General features: G+C 39.8%; 1 protein-coding gene across 1 annotated transcript in view; it reads left to right on the top strand.

Annotated features, from left to right (window-relative positions):
• The window catches only part of SPPL3 (signal peptide peptidase like 3), a 62,703-nt gene that overhangs the window by 30,207 nt on the left and 18,650 nt on the right, over window positions 1-13,846 (top strand). The window contains exons 5-6 of the mRNA XM_059827908.1: window positions 5,463-5,540; window positions 12,942-13,030. Of these exons, the coding sequence (XP_059683891.1) occupies window positions 5,463-5,540; window positions 12,942-13,030 (167 nt within the window). The remainder of the gene's footprint in view (window positions 1-5,462; window positions 5,541-12,941; window positions 13,031-13,846) is intronic.

Below are 13,846 nucleotides of genomic sequence, written 5' to 3'. Positions count from 1 at the left end.
CTGAAACATTGAGGGGCTGAATTCTTTGATCATCCATTTAGTAGGCTTCTTGTGCAAACAGAAAGAGGTTTTTATTTCAATTACATAAAAATTCCCTGAGGCGATAGTTTTGGGGTACTTAAGCCAATGCTGCCATTGAAAAGTCTTTCCTCTTTGATTTTTATGTCCAGAAAGATGCCAGATCAGGAATCTGAATCACTTGAGAAACCTTCCCATTCATTCTCCACTATTATTCAAGCAGACAAATCCCTTAATCTAGTTTTCCTTGTGGTTTTGCAAATGGTTGTGTTGGCACGGGGTGAAGAAAGAGAATAGGTGACTGGTAAAAGGTAAGAAGTTGCTCTTGTAATGGCAGTGTTGGCTTGTGGTAACGTCAGACTGGCCCATGACGAGTATGTTATGTAGAAGGTAATGCCCTGCGCTGTCAGCAGGAGACACATTTGGTTCCTTGTTCTGTCTTTCTCTGGGTCTTCATTGAACAAAGCTGGTTGCAGATACCTAGTGCTCAACATGGAGGGCAAAAAGAGGTACCAGGCTTTGCCTAAGGGACTCCTTCTGCTGGTTTGGAAGGACTGTTGAGACTCCTATCAAGAAACTGCTTATCTTTTGATGGTAAGGGAGAGCTGAAACATGAAAACCAGTGCTTGTATTGACTGGGTGATTTTCTTGAGTTGGAAGTGCAAAAGCCATAACAAAACCAGAGGAATTAAGAAGAATGTATGTAATAGGAGAACAGTAGGGCTAAAAGAGGGGGTTTTATAAGAAATTCCCAAGCAGTCAGGTGGCAGAGACCCTGTAGGATGAAGGTTCATAGTCAAAGACAGGTGAGCTTGGACCTGTGGACACAGGGGAAAAGAGAGCTTGACCTGCAGCTACTGATACAGAGGAAAGAGAGCTTGCAAGTGTCTCTAATGTAACGGTTTTACTGTTGTTGTTGCAGTTAGCCGGTTACCGTCTTCTCTAGCTGGGAATGAAGCGGGTCTCTGTTCCCTTGGGAATACAGAAGTTATTCATTTTTTCCCAGAAGAAGGGAGAGTGATGCTTGGAACGGCAGCTGTAACTGGTGTGGCATATTGTGCATGGTTACTGTTCGAGACGCGTGGAAGTGGTGGTGTGTCGCAATGGCTGGGCATCCCTGGAATTGTTCTGTAGGTAAAGGTCTATGGAGCAGTCTGTGCCAGGCTGGAGAGCTCGCTGCTTGGATTGTTGTCTGGACAATACTTTCAGTGTATAGCTGTAGGGCTGACACACAGAATATGTTACAGAACAGTGCTTGCTGTGTCTCTGTCTTGGCATGCCTTAGCAGGCTCTGTGTTGTAAGCACTTGCCCATGAAGCTGCCAGAAATAGATGCCTAATGGCAGAGAATTTGCTAAAATTGATCTCAGCTGTGTAAAGGTGCGGGTTCAGAGTGAGAGTTGTAGAGAAGGCATTTGGGAAGTTACCTCTCACTAGCTGGCTGAGAAAAGGAGCTTACAGAGGAAAGTAAGCCATTGGTGTGTTTGGTTTTATAAAGTGCTTGGGTCTAATATATGGGTCTAATATTATAGTCTAATAACTACAAATAGTTATTTGTTACTTGACTGAGTTAGCAAGAATCTGTCTGATAGCCTGACTAAATAACTTGCTTCCAAAACAACTTCCTTACATGGATGTTGAATTCCAGGTGTGGTAGTGTTAAGAATCCTAAAAAATGTATTTCCCTGAGAAAACCAATGGTGTCTTTGTATTTTGAGCATATATACTGGAGTATGTATGTTCTGCATATATACTAGAGTTTAGAAATGAGTTGGTAGTTGTTCTTGTAATGTGGCACGCAGATGAACTGCACTAAAGCAAGTCCTTCAAAAGACAGCAGTCTTTAGCATGGCCTTATCCAGTATTAATTTTAAGAATGAGAATGAAGAGTAACGATCTTTTCTTCGTGGACTGTCATGTAGTAAGTACTAAGAATTGCTTCTAAAATCAGTATTTAAGTCAAAGGACAGCTATGCACGCTCGTCACAGGCATTTTCTGTGCCTAGGTTTCCACTGCTTGTTCTGAGATTAAATACTTAATTTTACAAAAGTACCTTGTAGAAGGAAGACGTTTTCAATTTTATATGTGCAGTGGAAGGCTGGTTAAATGTGACTGCACAAAGTCTACTCCAACTTACGACATTTTTCATCAGTGTGGTTTTTTGTTTTGGTTTGGGCTGATCCCGTTTGAGAAGAACGTAGCACTGATGTCTTGTTTGGCTGTGGGAGTATGCGAACTTGCATACTTGAAATACGCTATAGGAGAATCCAGTTATATGCATATGGACCCTGTTGGACTTGTAGAAGGTCATTTAAATTTCAGTTAAAAATACAAATGAGTTTGCAGATCACTGTCTGGCATTTTGAATAATATTCAAAACTTTGAAGAAATCTTACTTCTCGATTCTTTCATGTGATGCTGTCATTTTCTTATTATCTCTAGACTAGATTAATGCATTAGAAAGTGTTTATTTGGGATCAAGGGGTTTTAGTCTCTTAATGAACTGTCCAGTGGTTAGAATTTTAGGAATCAGTTCTGCTTTCAGGTTTTGTGCAATACCTTATATAATGTAGGGAAATTAGGTGTTAAAAAGATGCAGGGTTTTAATTCGATGAGATTCACTTCAGCATTATAAAATTATTCTTGAAGTTTGCTTGTGGGCTGCTTGTGTTGGAAACTTTGGCTGGAATCTGGACATGCCCGAGCTGCTCACTTGATTCCCGCCGTGCGGTCGCTCTTAGGCTTGTCATACTGCCTGTGTTTTGCATTGCTCTTTTTCCAGTGGCTTCAGGAAGAAGGAAAGTGTGACTATATCTCTCTGGCTCTGTTTGCTGGAGTATCAGTGAACAGGAGTTTTCCCAGACCATAATCATGATACCAACATTGAGTTTTCAGGATGTCCCGCTATAAAATCTCTAAGCGGAGAAGTCGGGAAACGTCACTGGTCTGCGATGAGTTTATAATTACACTATTGCACTTCTCTTGTGGGATGGAAGGACTTCAGTTCTCATTTCTCCCTTGCACAGAATCGGCAGATAGCTGTCCTGATCGTCACTGCAGCCTGTCAGTAGGGTTATGGTATATTAGATCATGGTTTAGAATGGGTTTGCATGTATTCAGTTTCTTTCATTGTACCAAAGGGCCCTCAGTTTTTAATACAAAACTTAACGGATTATGCACAGGACTGATCCATGACCTGTGTATCATCCTTATTTTATCTGTTTCACAAATCTTTCTAACATTTACAGCCTTGTTTTGACTAATGTTTAGTAATTATGATGAAATGCCATTTTAATTATCATAGCTTCTAAAGTTGCCACTGAATGATGAATTATGTAGAAAACATTGTTCATCTCGAAAGTATTTGCCAATTTATGAAGATTAAATTTTATGAACATCAGTTAATAAAGTTTAATGCATAACCCTGGACGTGTTCAATCCCAGTTGAAATTCCATTCAATCATTTTGCTTTTCTTATAAATTTGGAGTTCCTGAAGATTCTTTTAATAGATGAATTCCACTATTTATTCTCAAATCCAAACAGGATATGAAGTTTCCCTTTTCCTTCACTCAAGGTTGGGTGAGGGAATGCTTCTCCCTGAAACTGAAGCTAGTAACAGGACATAAAAGTAGTGTGCTCATCCTTGAGCTGTTTTGTCTCGGGGTCTCCTTAGCTGTAATCATTGGCTAAAAATAATATGCAATGAACTATACTATGTATAACCTGAACAGCATTTCTATATACACTGATTGTAAGTGCTTAGTTACATATTGCATGTATTTGCAGTTCAGGATATTGAACTTCGTGGATGCTTTTAAAACCTCTGTTCCACAGCCTGGAAACTAAAGGTCAAACATGACCGAAATAAAAAAAATATATAAAGTTTAGGATCGCCTTTATGTGTTGGCCAAGTTTATGAGCAAATAAGACATCTGTTTTTCACTGTTAGTGTGACTTAATGTTGAAGTTATTTATGGTAATTAACAAAAGTAGTTTCTCATTTCTTAAAAGCTTATTTGACAAGTATGTAATTTCATCTAAAAGAGGCAGTCTGTTTTTCAGTGATGTTTAATATTGAATTTCTATAGTAGAAGGTTCACATTTGTGTTTATATATTAAAAAAAGTATTTTAAAGTGTGTGTCTAGTGGTTTGGTAATTTTCTCTAAATTGCTTTTAAATTGGGAACGGGATGAGTGATTCTTTAACTGTCTTGTAACTTTAGTTTTTATTCGCTTAGTGATATTTAATTTGGAACTATCATGTAATTCAGTTATCTTTGTTCCATATCCATAGTCTTGCTGAAATTAAGCTTTTTGCTTGGTTTTCAGAAACGTATAGTTACCTTTTTTTGTAGGAAAAGACTAATGCAATTAACATTGTGCATCATTCTTTTCCGTTACTTTAGCACAAGTTATTGAAATACCATTGGGAGTTGTAGTGTTGTCTGTTGTACCCCACCAGCGTGGTGGCCCTCTGCTTGGCTTACTCCAGTGTGCCAGTGTTACTGTCTTTTGGGGCCCCCAAAACTGTAGGCAGTACTCAAGGTAGAGCTTCACAAGTGCTAGGCAGACAGAGAGATCATTCCTCTTGACTTGTGAGCTGTTGTCTTCTTGTTGGTCCATTCCTCAAGGTCCCCCTCAAAAGTTTGTCTGTCTGCTAGTGTATCGACCCCACTCCCCCAGCCGGCTGTCAGCTGGGAACTTGCTGAGGCTGCCTCTGTCCCATTGTCCAGACGAAAAGAAGTTTCAGTGCAAGCTACGGAGTAGGGTTTGGCCTGTCAGGGATAGGGGGGAAAAATGGCAAATATTAATATTTATATTTCCGTGCATTAAACACAAAGGTATGTTGTATCAGGAAATCGATCTAACACTGGTGTTTAAGTCTCCTGATGAAGTTTCTATTGGAAATCCCGTACCAAGTGGTCTGCAAGATGTAATAGGGAAGTAATTGTGCGTGGTTTAATAAATGAATATTGCAGCTTGTTGTGGGGTTTGGGTTTTTGGTTTTTTCCCCCCTGGACTAAGTGAATCTTGACTGACATATTGCAACCTAACTATTATCAGTCAAGACATAAGAACTCTTACAGAAAACAGGTTACTGTTATTTACATGCAAGGTTGCATTAGTTACAATTGAAGCAATTTTAATGTGTTTGAGAAAAAAAATCTGCATGTGGTGAGTTCAGAACAAATTACCACAAGGATTTTGAATTGTTCTTTGATTGTTGTACGGATTTTGCATGCTGCAGTCTTGAATATAAAAAGTTAATTTACAAGCTACAGGTTTTATATTCCTAGATGATATGAGAACTTTAGAAATAGCTGCCATAAAGATTTGTCATCCAATTCTCTATTTGTATTATAATAAGAAAAAGAATCAGAAAATGGCAGTGGAGAAATGGATACTCATGATGACACACCTGCCTTCTTTTTCCCAATTCCAGGGCATATTCCCTTGTGGATTCCAGTCAAGTGTCTACTTTCCTGATTTCTATTCTCCTCATAGTCTACGGCAGTTTCAGGTAAGATTTTTCTTCAAAGTTCTACAGAATTTTTCTTTTTCAGATCAAAATACGACAAGTGACTGAATACAGTTTATACCTTCTATTTCATCGTATCTTTGTCAGACTGATGGCTAATGTAAATGAAATACTGCTTCTGAAAAGGAAATGGAAAAGGAAGAAAAAGTAGCTAGTTGGGGTTTCTGAAAGATGTAATTGTATGTCAAGTTACAAGCACATATGAGATAACTTTGAAGTTAGTCCTTGAAGACAGTTCTGTAAAATTGTATTTGGAGGGTCTGAAAGGATTGTCAAGAGAGATAGGAATGTAATGTTATCAATAGTACAGTTTTATATATAATGTTTCAGCGTTGGTCAATTCAGCATGTCCTTGTTCTGACTGCAAATAAGTCTTGTAAAATGGAGATTCCTGAATCCCAGTACTATTTACTTGAGTGTGAGTAACAGCTTAACAGAGAAGTGGGAAACGCTGTCGATGTTGAATTCCAGAAAAGTGTCTGAGAACTGCTGCAGGATAAGTCTGAATCTTCAAAAATCAAATTTTCTCCATTTTAGGAGACTTGAGTGTAGTTTAGAGAATTGTTGTCCCTTTAGACTTGCATCTTGTATTATACAGTTTGTTTTAATGTAATGGCACCTAAGGAATGAGGTTCATACTGACATATTTAAAAAAAAAAATGACGACAGCATGAAAGCATTATTCCTTTCAAACTTAAGTACAGTATGGTTTTCTTCCTGTTTCTTGAAAAACATTGCTTCATTTAACAAGTCTGTGATAAAAGGCAATATATACACTATGAAATCTCTGAACTGCTATGAGTATTCCTGAAATAGAATCACAGAATCATAGAATCGTTTAGTTTGGAAAAGACCTTTAAGATCATTCAAGTCCAACTGTTAACCTAGCACTGTCAAGTCCACCACTAAACCATGTCCCTAAGCGCCACATCTACGTGTCTTTTAAATACCTCCAGGGATGGTGACTCCGCCACTTCCCTGGGCAGCCTGTTCCAATGCTTGACAACCCTTCCGGTGAAGACATTTTTCCTAATATCCAGCCTAAACCTCCCCTGGCACAACTTGAGGCCATTTCCTCTTGTCCTGTCACTAGTCACTTGGGAGAAGAGACCAACACCCACCTCTCTGCAACCCCCTTTCGGGTAATTGTAGAGAGTGATGAGGTCTCCCCTCAGCCTCCTCTTCTCCAGGCTGAACAACCCCAGCTCCCTCAGCTGCTCCTCATCAGACTTGTGTTCCAGACCCCTCACCAGCTTTGTTGCCCTTCTCTGGACACGCTCCAGCACCTCCATGTCCTTCTTGTAGTGAGGGGCCCAAAACTGAACACAGTATTCGAGGTGCGGCCTCACCAGTGCCGAGTACAGGGGGACAATCACTTCCCTGCTCCTGCTGGCCACACCATTTCTGATACAGGCCAGGATGCTGTTGGCCTTCTTGGCCACCTGGGCACACTGCTGGCTCATCTTCAGCCAGCTGTCAGCCAGCACCCCCAGGTCCTTTTCTGCGGGGAGCTTTCCAGCCACTCGTCCCCAAGCCTGTAGCGTTGCATGGGGTTGTTGTGACCCAAGTGCAGGACCCGGCACTTGGCCTTGTTGAACCTCATACACTTGGCCTTGGCCCATCCATCCAGCCTGTCCAGATCCCTCTGCAGAGCCTTCCGACCCTCCAGCAGATCAACACTCCCGCCCAACTTTGGCGTCATCTGTAAACTTGCTGAGGGTGCACTCTACCCCCTCGTCCAGATCATTGATAAAGATATTAAACAGAACTGGCCCCAATACGGAGCCCTGGGGAACACCACTTGTGACCGGCCACTATCTGGATTTAACTGCGTTCACCACAACCCTTGGCCATTCAGCCAGTTTTTTACCCAGTGAAGAGTGCATCCATCCAAGCCATGAGCAGCCAGTTTCTCCAGGAGCATGCTGTGGGAAACGGTGTCAAAGGCTTTACTAAAGTCCAGGTAGACTATATCCACAGCCTTTCCCTCATCCACTAAGCAGGTCATTTTGTTGTAGAAGGAGATCAGGTTATAACGTCAGGCAGGACCTGCCTTTCATAAACTCAGGGTGACTGGGCCTGATCACCTAGTTGTCCTGTATGTGCCACGTGATGGCACTCAAGATGATCTGCTCCATAACCTTCCCTGGCACCGAGATCAGACTGACAGGCCATGGTCATATGTATGATGTAAGTCGCAGCTATTAGGGTAAGAGGTTTTAAATTGCCATCATAAGGTAATAAAATCATACAATGAAAGAACCAAGTTTTTATAAGAGCTGTCTGTTGTTGCTAGTGAGCATTAAGTAACAGCACTGCTGATGGAATAAAAATAGAAGGCTTTAGGAAGACAAAATCTAGAGATGCTGAAAATAAAAAAGAAATAAAAGGCTGTATTTGAGTAGCAATTGATAAATGTTTAATTTTTTCTTTAAGTTTTGAGTCAGTCTAGCATATAGTTGAGGGACTAACTCAGTTTTTAACCACTTGAATTTATGCAGCTTTGTAAAAAGGAACTATGCATCTGGCTGCAGTAAGCCATAACATATATTAAAATTCAATTGTGAAAAGACAATGCAATATAAAAGAGCAGGAGTACTTGAACTTAAATTGGCTGCCATTTTCAGAGCTCCTTGCTCTTAAAAAATGTTCCCCTGCTGTTTGCCATCCTATTCCTATATAGACATGCTCTTTCACCGTCTTGTTCTATGATTTACATATAGAGCTGCTCACGTAACAAGAACTGCAAACTTCAGAATCATCTAACTTCTGGATGAAGTAGTGAAATGGTGATGGATACAAATCAATTGAGGAAATGTCCTGTTCCAGTCCACTACTACTTACGTGTAGCCTGAAGACCCCAAGATGCACGCTATTATAGATTAAAACAGGGTCCTATAGTTTTAAAATTAATTTCCTAATTAATTTCCTATATGTAGATCTTTAGCAGATGTCTGGGCTGAAACCCACAGTTAGGATGGTGACTTGAACAAATTCCCATTCTGTTTGGTCAGCAAGTGAGGTCAAAATCAGTTTTTTACAGAAAATTGTAAAGTGATGTTAACAAAGGGGTCTAAGATACAATTAAGTTATTTAAGAAATTCAAGTGAGGTAGTAAGTTGCAAAATTATACTCATCTGGAAGTTCCTAAAGTAGTAAAAGAAAAACTTCTGACGAAGTGGGTGGATTTTCTTAGAAATGTGACTTGCCGGAAAGATGAAAGTTATGGCTTAGGGTGCTCATTCTTAAATGACAACAATGATGTCTTCGTCTAGATTTGAGTGCTTTGTCTCAAATGGAGCTGTCATAAGACAAAAAGAAAACAGCACTCCTTAGTTAACCTTCATGCTGCAGAAAGTGGGTTTGGTTTCTGATTTTCAGTCTGAAAAGAAGCAAATAGAGTTATTGTGGTATTGCTGGCAAGTGACTTAAGCAGAAGTGCAGTAATAGGATCAGAAGGAATTGTGTGGCTGAGTCACTAGAATAAAATCCACATGTGTGGTGGATCTAATCTAACGCAAGAGGTTTCAGGGAAACAAAAGAGAGCTTTGGTCCACTGTCCTTATTCATACAAGCAGCGTTTGTCCAAAACCAAACGAAAAAAAAATCCCAAATGCCCAAGATATTCAGAAGAATGTCTAATAAATCATGGGTGAAGCCTGCATCGAAAACAAAATGCCGTTAATAGAGTTGAGTTCCCGCTTCTCATACTGTGGATGAACGAGAGTTTCCTTCCTATGTTTGTGCTGGGTCAGGAGTTTCAGCTTCAAGCCCATCTGAACATTTCTCCCATATACATTCTGACTGTCTCTCATTCCTTGAACTTGATTTACTTTACTGACTGCCGAAGAGACAAATATAATCTTATAAACCATTACAAGCTGTAAAGTGGAGCATACAAGTATATGTGTTAGTTACGGATTTTTAAAGAGGTGAGCTTAGCTTGAAACAGATTGTTTCCTATGGGTTCTTGCAAGACAGACGTCTGTTCTTGTCCAAGTGCTTCTCTGTGATTTAAATGTTAGGGTTACTTTGCAGGCAGGTAATACCTAAATCTTTTTCTGTCACGTACCCAGACATGGTTTCTCAGCTTATGTAAAGCCTGATTTAACCCAGAATCTACCTGTTCAAGTATCTGCTTTTAAACCAAACCAAGAAGCATGGGATGAAACTGGTGTCTTATGTCTCTAGGCTTTGGGTACCTAAAGTACGTGTGTAAATAGAAAATAGTTTGGTGTCCTTATAGTTGGCTTTACGACTTGACATTTACAGAAATCAGGATACATATTTCACAATAAAACGTAGAGAAAGACTGTGGAGTTCGTAAGCGTCTACAGCCGCAGCACTGGCAGGGTGGAACCAGGGGTTGGGACAGACCTTCTCACCAAAGGCTGTAAAGGTTGTCCGCACGAGTGCACGCACAAATGGGTGCATGTGAAGTACCTGCTGAAGGCAAGATGTTCTTATCAGAGATGTGGGACTCGGGCACTCTTACTCCATCTCGGCAGTGAAAACGTTTTTACATGCACTTTCTGCTAGTATTTCCCCTATTCTTATTCCCACTCTGGATCTTGCATTAGACCTTGTCTAATCTCACAGGAAAGTTTTATAAGCAACTGTAGCAATGTTAGAGCACATAACATATTTTAGGCTCTCTCTCTATAATAATTATTTAGAGCAATTGAAATCTGGCAATTCTGTGGCAACCCACAATTCTCATAGTCCCAGAGCTGTTAAGATGGGTGACTGTCCTTGCTAAGTAGAGCAAGAATATATTGCATCTGCAAGCGACTCTACAGACACATACTTGCTTTCATATTTCCTCCATTGTTTCATAAGAATATTCTCCTGCAGGGTTTCCCCGAAGCATTACTGCGGTGGAAGTGATCCATAGTTGAATCTGAACTTTCACGATAATGATGTGCCAGCAGCTTACTCATTCCATTGGCCTTAGTGTAACCCTGCTGAGTGGTTCCCTGTGGGAGGCTGAGCCGTGCCTGCTTTGAAACATTGTGCTGGAAATCCTACCAACTTGAACTGTGAGGACCCACGGAAGGAACAGCTGTGTAGTTTATTGCCTGATGGGAGGTGCTGGCTGAATGTTGCCTTTGGAAGCCCAGCAGAAACTTGAACAAAACCCCAAATGTTTCTCAGCTTGCAATTTCTTTACAGTCCAGTAGTTTTCAGTATATCTTGCTTTACAATGTAGTTTTTACCTTTCTTGGAGGATGTTTGAGTGATCACTTCTCAATTTTTTTTTTTTATTATGCTAGTGATAATTTGTAGCAGAGGGAAGAGCCAAATCATAAAATGATGGGAGATGATTCAGTTGTCTTGGGTTAGCAGCAGTGTTGCTAAGTGAAATTAATTTCCTAATTTATGCTTACTTTTGAGGTAGAGATGTTTATAGGTAATAATGTAATAATTGCTGACGCTATTGCAATGAAAGAAAAAGGGCTGAAGTTGTTTGAGCAGTAGATCTCATAGTTTGTTTCCAGTTTTCTTTGCTGATAGCAATCCCTTAAATTATGAGTTGCCGGGTGGCACTGGGAGAATGATGGTGTGAAGTTCTTGCTAAACTGCGCTAATTCAGAGAGGAAGAAAACTCTGCTCTGAGGAATGAATTATCTTGTTTGGCTGAATCTTAGATCCAGTCCTGGAGTGTTGCCAGCCTCCTCCTGGATTTTTATAGCTTGAGAGGAAAATTATGAGGCTACAATGCATTAATGGGGAAAAAGGGAGCATGAGTGAAGGATAAAGGCACCCCAAACAAGACGCAGAGTGGAGAGATCTTTAGAAGAAGCAGCTAAGAAGAACAGATTAATTTGTTAGAATTTTAGTGTTCTCCGTTGCCTCTTTGTATTTTTCGTAACTTCTTAGTTGATGATCCACAGTCTGTGTAGAAGTACTATATGTCTGAGGTTGAAGCTTCCTCACGTTTTGCCTGAGCCCAAAAGCTGCTTTAATTTCATACCACTGCTTGGGAGCGCTTGCATAATAGAAGCAGAAGCAACAAATCCATTTCACCCTGGAAGAGCCTTTTTTTTTTGTTTGTTTTATACAGTGGAACTGCTCAGCCCCTCTTTCTTTAACACACCACACCTATCTTGATACTATAGACTGTATGTGCTTGATTTCAGGTTGTATGACTGCAGCACAAAATTGCTCACCTGTGCATTGCTGTAGGTAATCTACACACTGAAATTACTTTGATACCTATAGAATCATATAGAAGATTGTGGTGTATTTCTTACTTGTCTGACAAATTAATAAAATTTACTTTGCATAGTACCATTACTCACAGCTCAGCTTGAAAAGGATTTTAATGCCAGTTAACCTGGAAGTTTTTTTGAAATACTTGATATTTGATGCTGCTGCAGACTAAAGACAGGAGCTGTACAGTGCTTCTGGTGGTTCTCTATAGCATATTTGAATAAATAAATCTGCAGCTGTGTCATGGATAACATGCATGTATCAGAATGAGAAACTCTCATGGTAAACTTGATGGCTAGCATTTTTTTATATACAGCAACCTAGAATTTAACAATAGAAATGTTTGCTGGCCAAAACAGACCTTAAATGACATTCTCCCATTTCAGAAAGTTATGCCAGATTTGTTAGAATATAATTTAGAAGTTGCATCAGAGTCAAAGACTGTAGCAAAAGGGGTAGAATACTGTGTTATTCTGGAAGTTTTTTGAAGTGCGTATATCAAAATGAAAAGATCAATCAATTAGAGCTGAGCTGCGTGTATATAGGGGAATGTTGTCAGCTCCTAGGGATGAGTTAAGTTGTATCAATTTGTACTATTTATTCAGAGCTTCCTCTAGTCATCTGTTCTGCCTGTATCTAAAATATGTATCTGGTTACTTTCTAGGCTTTGCTGCAGCTTTTCAATTAAGTAAGACCTTACATTCAGCAGACAATTACTTATAAGCTAGTTTTGGTCATCATTCATAACAAGATTTAGAGGAAGGAAATAATATTGTTTTAAAAATGAAACCTGATAGTTAAATTTGAATGAAAAGGATCAATGAGAACTTGGAAAGAGTTCAAATACATCGGAGAATTGAAACGTTTATTGCATTTCCATCATGTTCTACACTTCCCACTAATGCAGATATATGTCTTTGTTGCAGTTTGTTGTTAACGCTTACCAGTTCAGACACTATGGTGATGAGTCTCGCTATTAGAACCTGTGTGATCTGGTGCCTCATCTGGAACTATAAGCATTTTTTTATTTTTTTTTTTAATTTCTAATAATCAGCATTAAAGGGCTTTTTCAGGGAGAGGGTGCTGTGGTAGAATGGTAATGAGACCGTAGCTGATGAGCCTAAATAGGAGTTTGAAACTTGCCTGTTAAGTTTGCTTTGTTTCCTGCAGGTCTCTCAACATGGACTTTGAGAATCAAGACAAAGAGAAAGACAATAGCAGCGCAGCTGGGTCTTTTAATGGCAACAGCACCAATAACAGTAAGGGTTAGCTTTACTCCTTATCTTTCTTTCATCACTTCAGTGTGCTGCGTTTTCTTCTGCTTCATCCGTCCGTGTGTTTCAGCTACATGGGTTGTAGATTCACCTGACAGAGCGGAACTGTTTTGTCTCAGCACTTACCATCTTGCTATGCACTAATACTGCTATCTAGGTCATGCCCATGGAGGCTAAATTTAAAACATCAACGTAACATTTCAATAATGCATAGAAATTGCACGCTGCACAATTTGTCAGGTTTTACCGGAGATGGAAACAGCTTTACTTTTAAAAAAAACACCACAGAGTTATGAGAAGGGAATGTAATTTCTTTTTGTCTGGTGTTTATCACTGTGACGTATTAGCCAGTCCATAAGCAATGAGAGATCTCGTGGTATGCTAACACGTCCATAAGGATGATTCAGCTTTATCAATAGAGAAATTGAAGTATAGAGTTCACATGGCTTTGGGCAACTCATTTATAATGGACAACAAAATACGTGTCTACACACAATCTATTCAGAGTGGGGATTAACATGTCAGCTCCTACGTGGTGATTGTCCCCTCTGTAATCTATAAATAGATTTCAGGCAGCTTGGCCATTTGAGATGCATTGTTTTGCAGGTAAAAATATGTACGTGAACAGTTAAGAGTAGAATGCGTTGTATACAATGTGCTGTAAATTCACACCTGAGTTTAACTTGTAGCAATTTATATGGCCATTTTCTCAGAACAGGCTCTAGAATGAATAGTTTCAGCAAGTTTAGAAGACAGGGGTGAGATATGTGAGCAGCCCTGTCCACAAAACCCTGAATGCGA

This window comes from Gavia stellata, chromosome 21 (genome assembly GCF_030936135.1).
Source record: "Gavia stellata isolate bGavSte3 chromosome 21, bGavSte3.hap2, whole genome shotgun sequence".
In the NCBI taxonomy this organism is placed as follows: domain Eukaryota; kingdom Metazoa; phylum Chordata; class Aves; order Gaviiformes; family Gaviidae; genus Gavia; species Gavia stellata.
The sequence above is the reverse complement of the archived record's forward strand: the minus strand, read 5'-3'. Positions and strand labels throughout refer to the sequence as shown.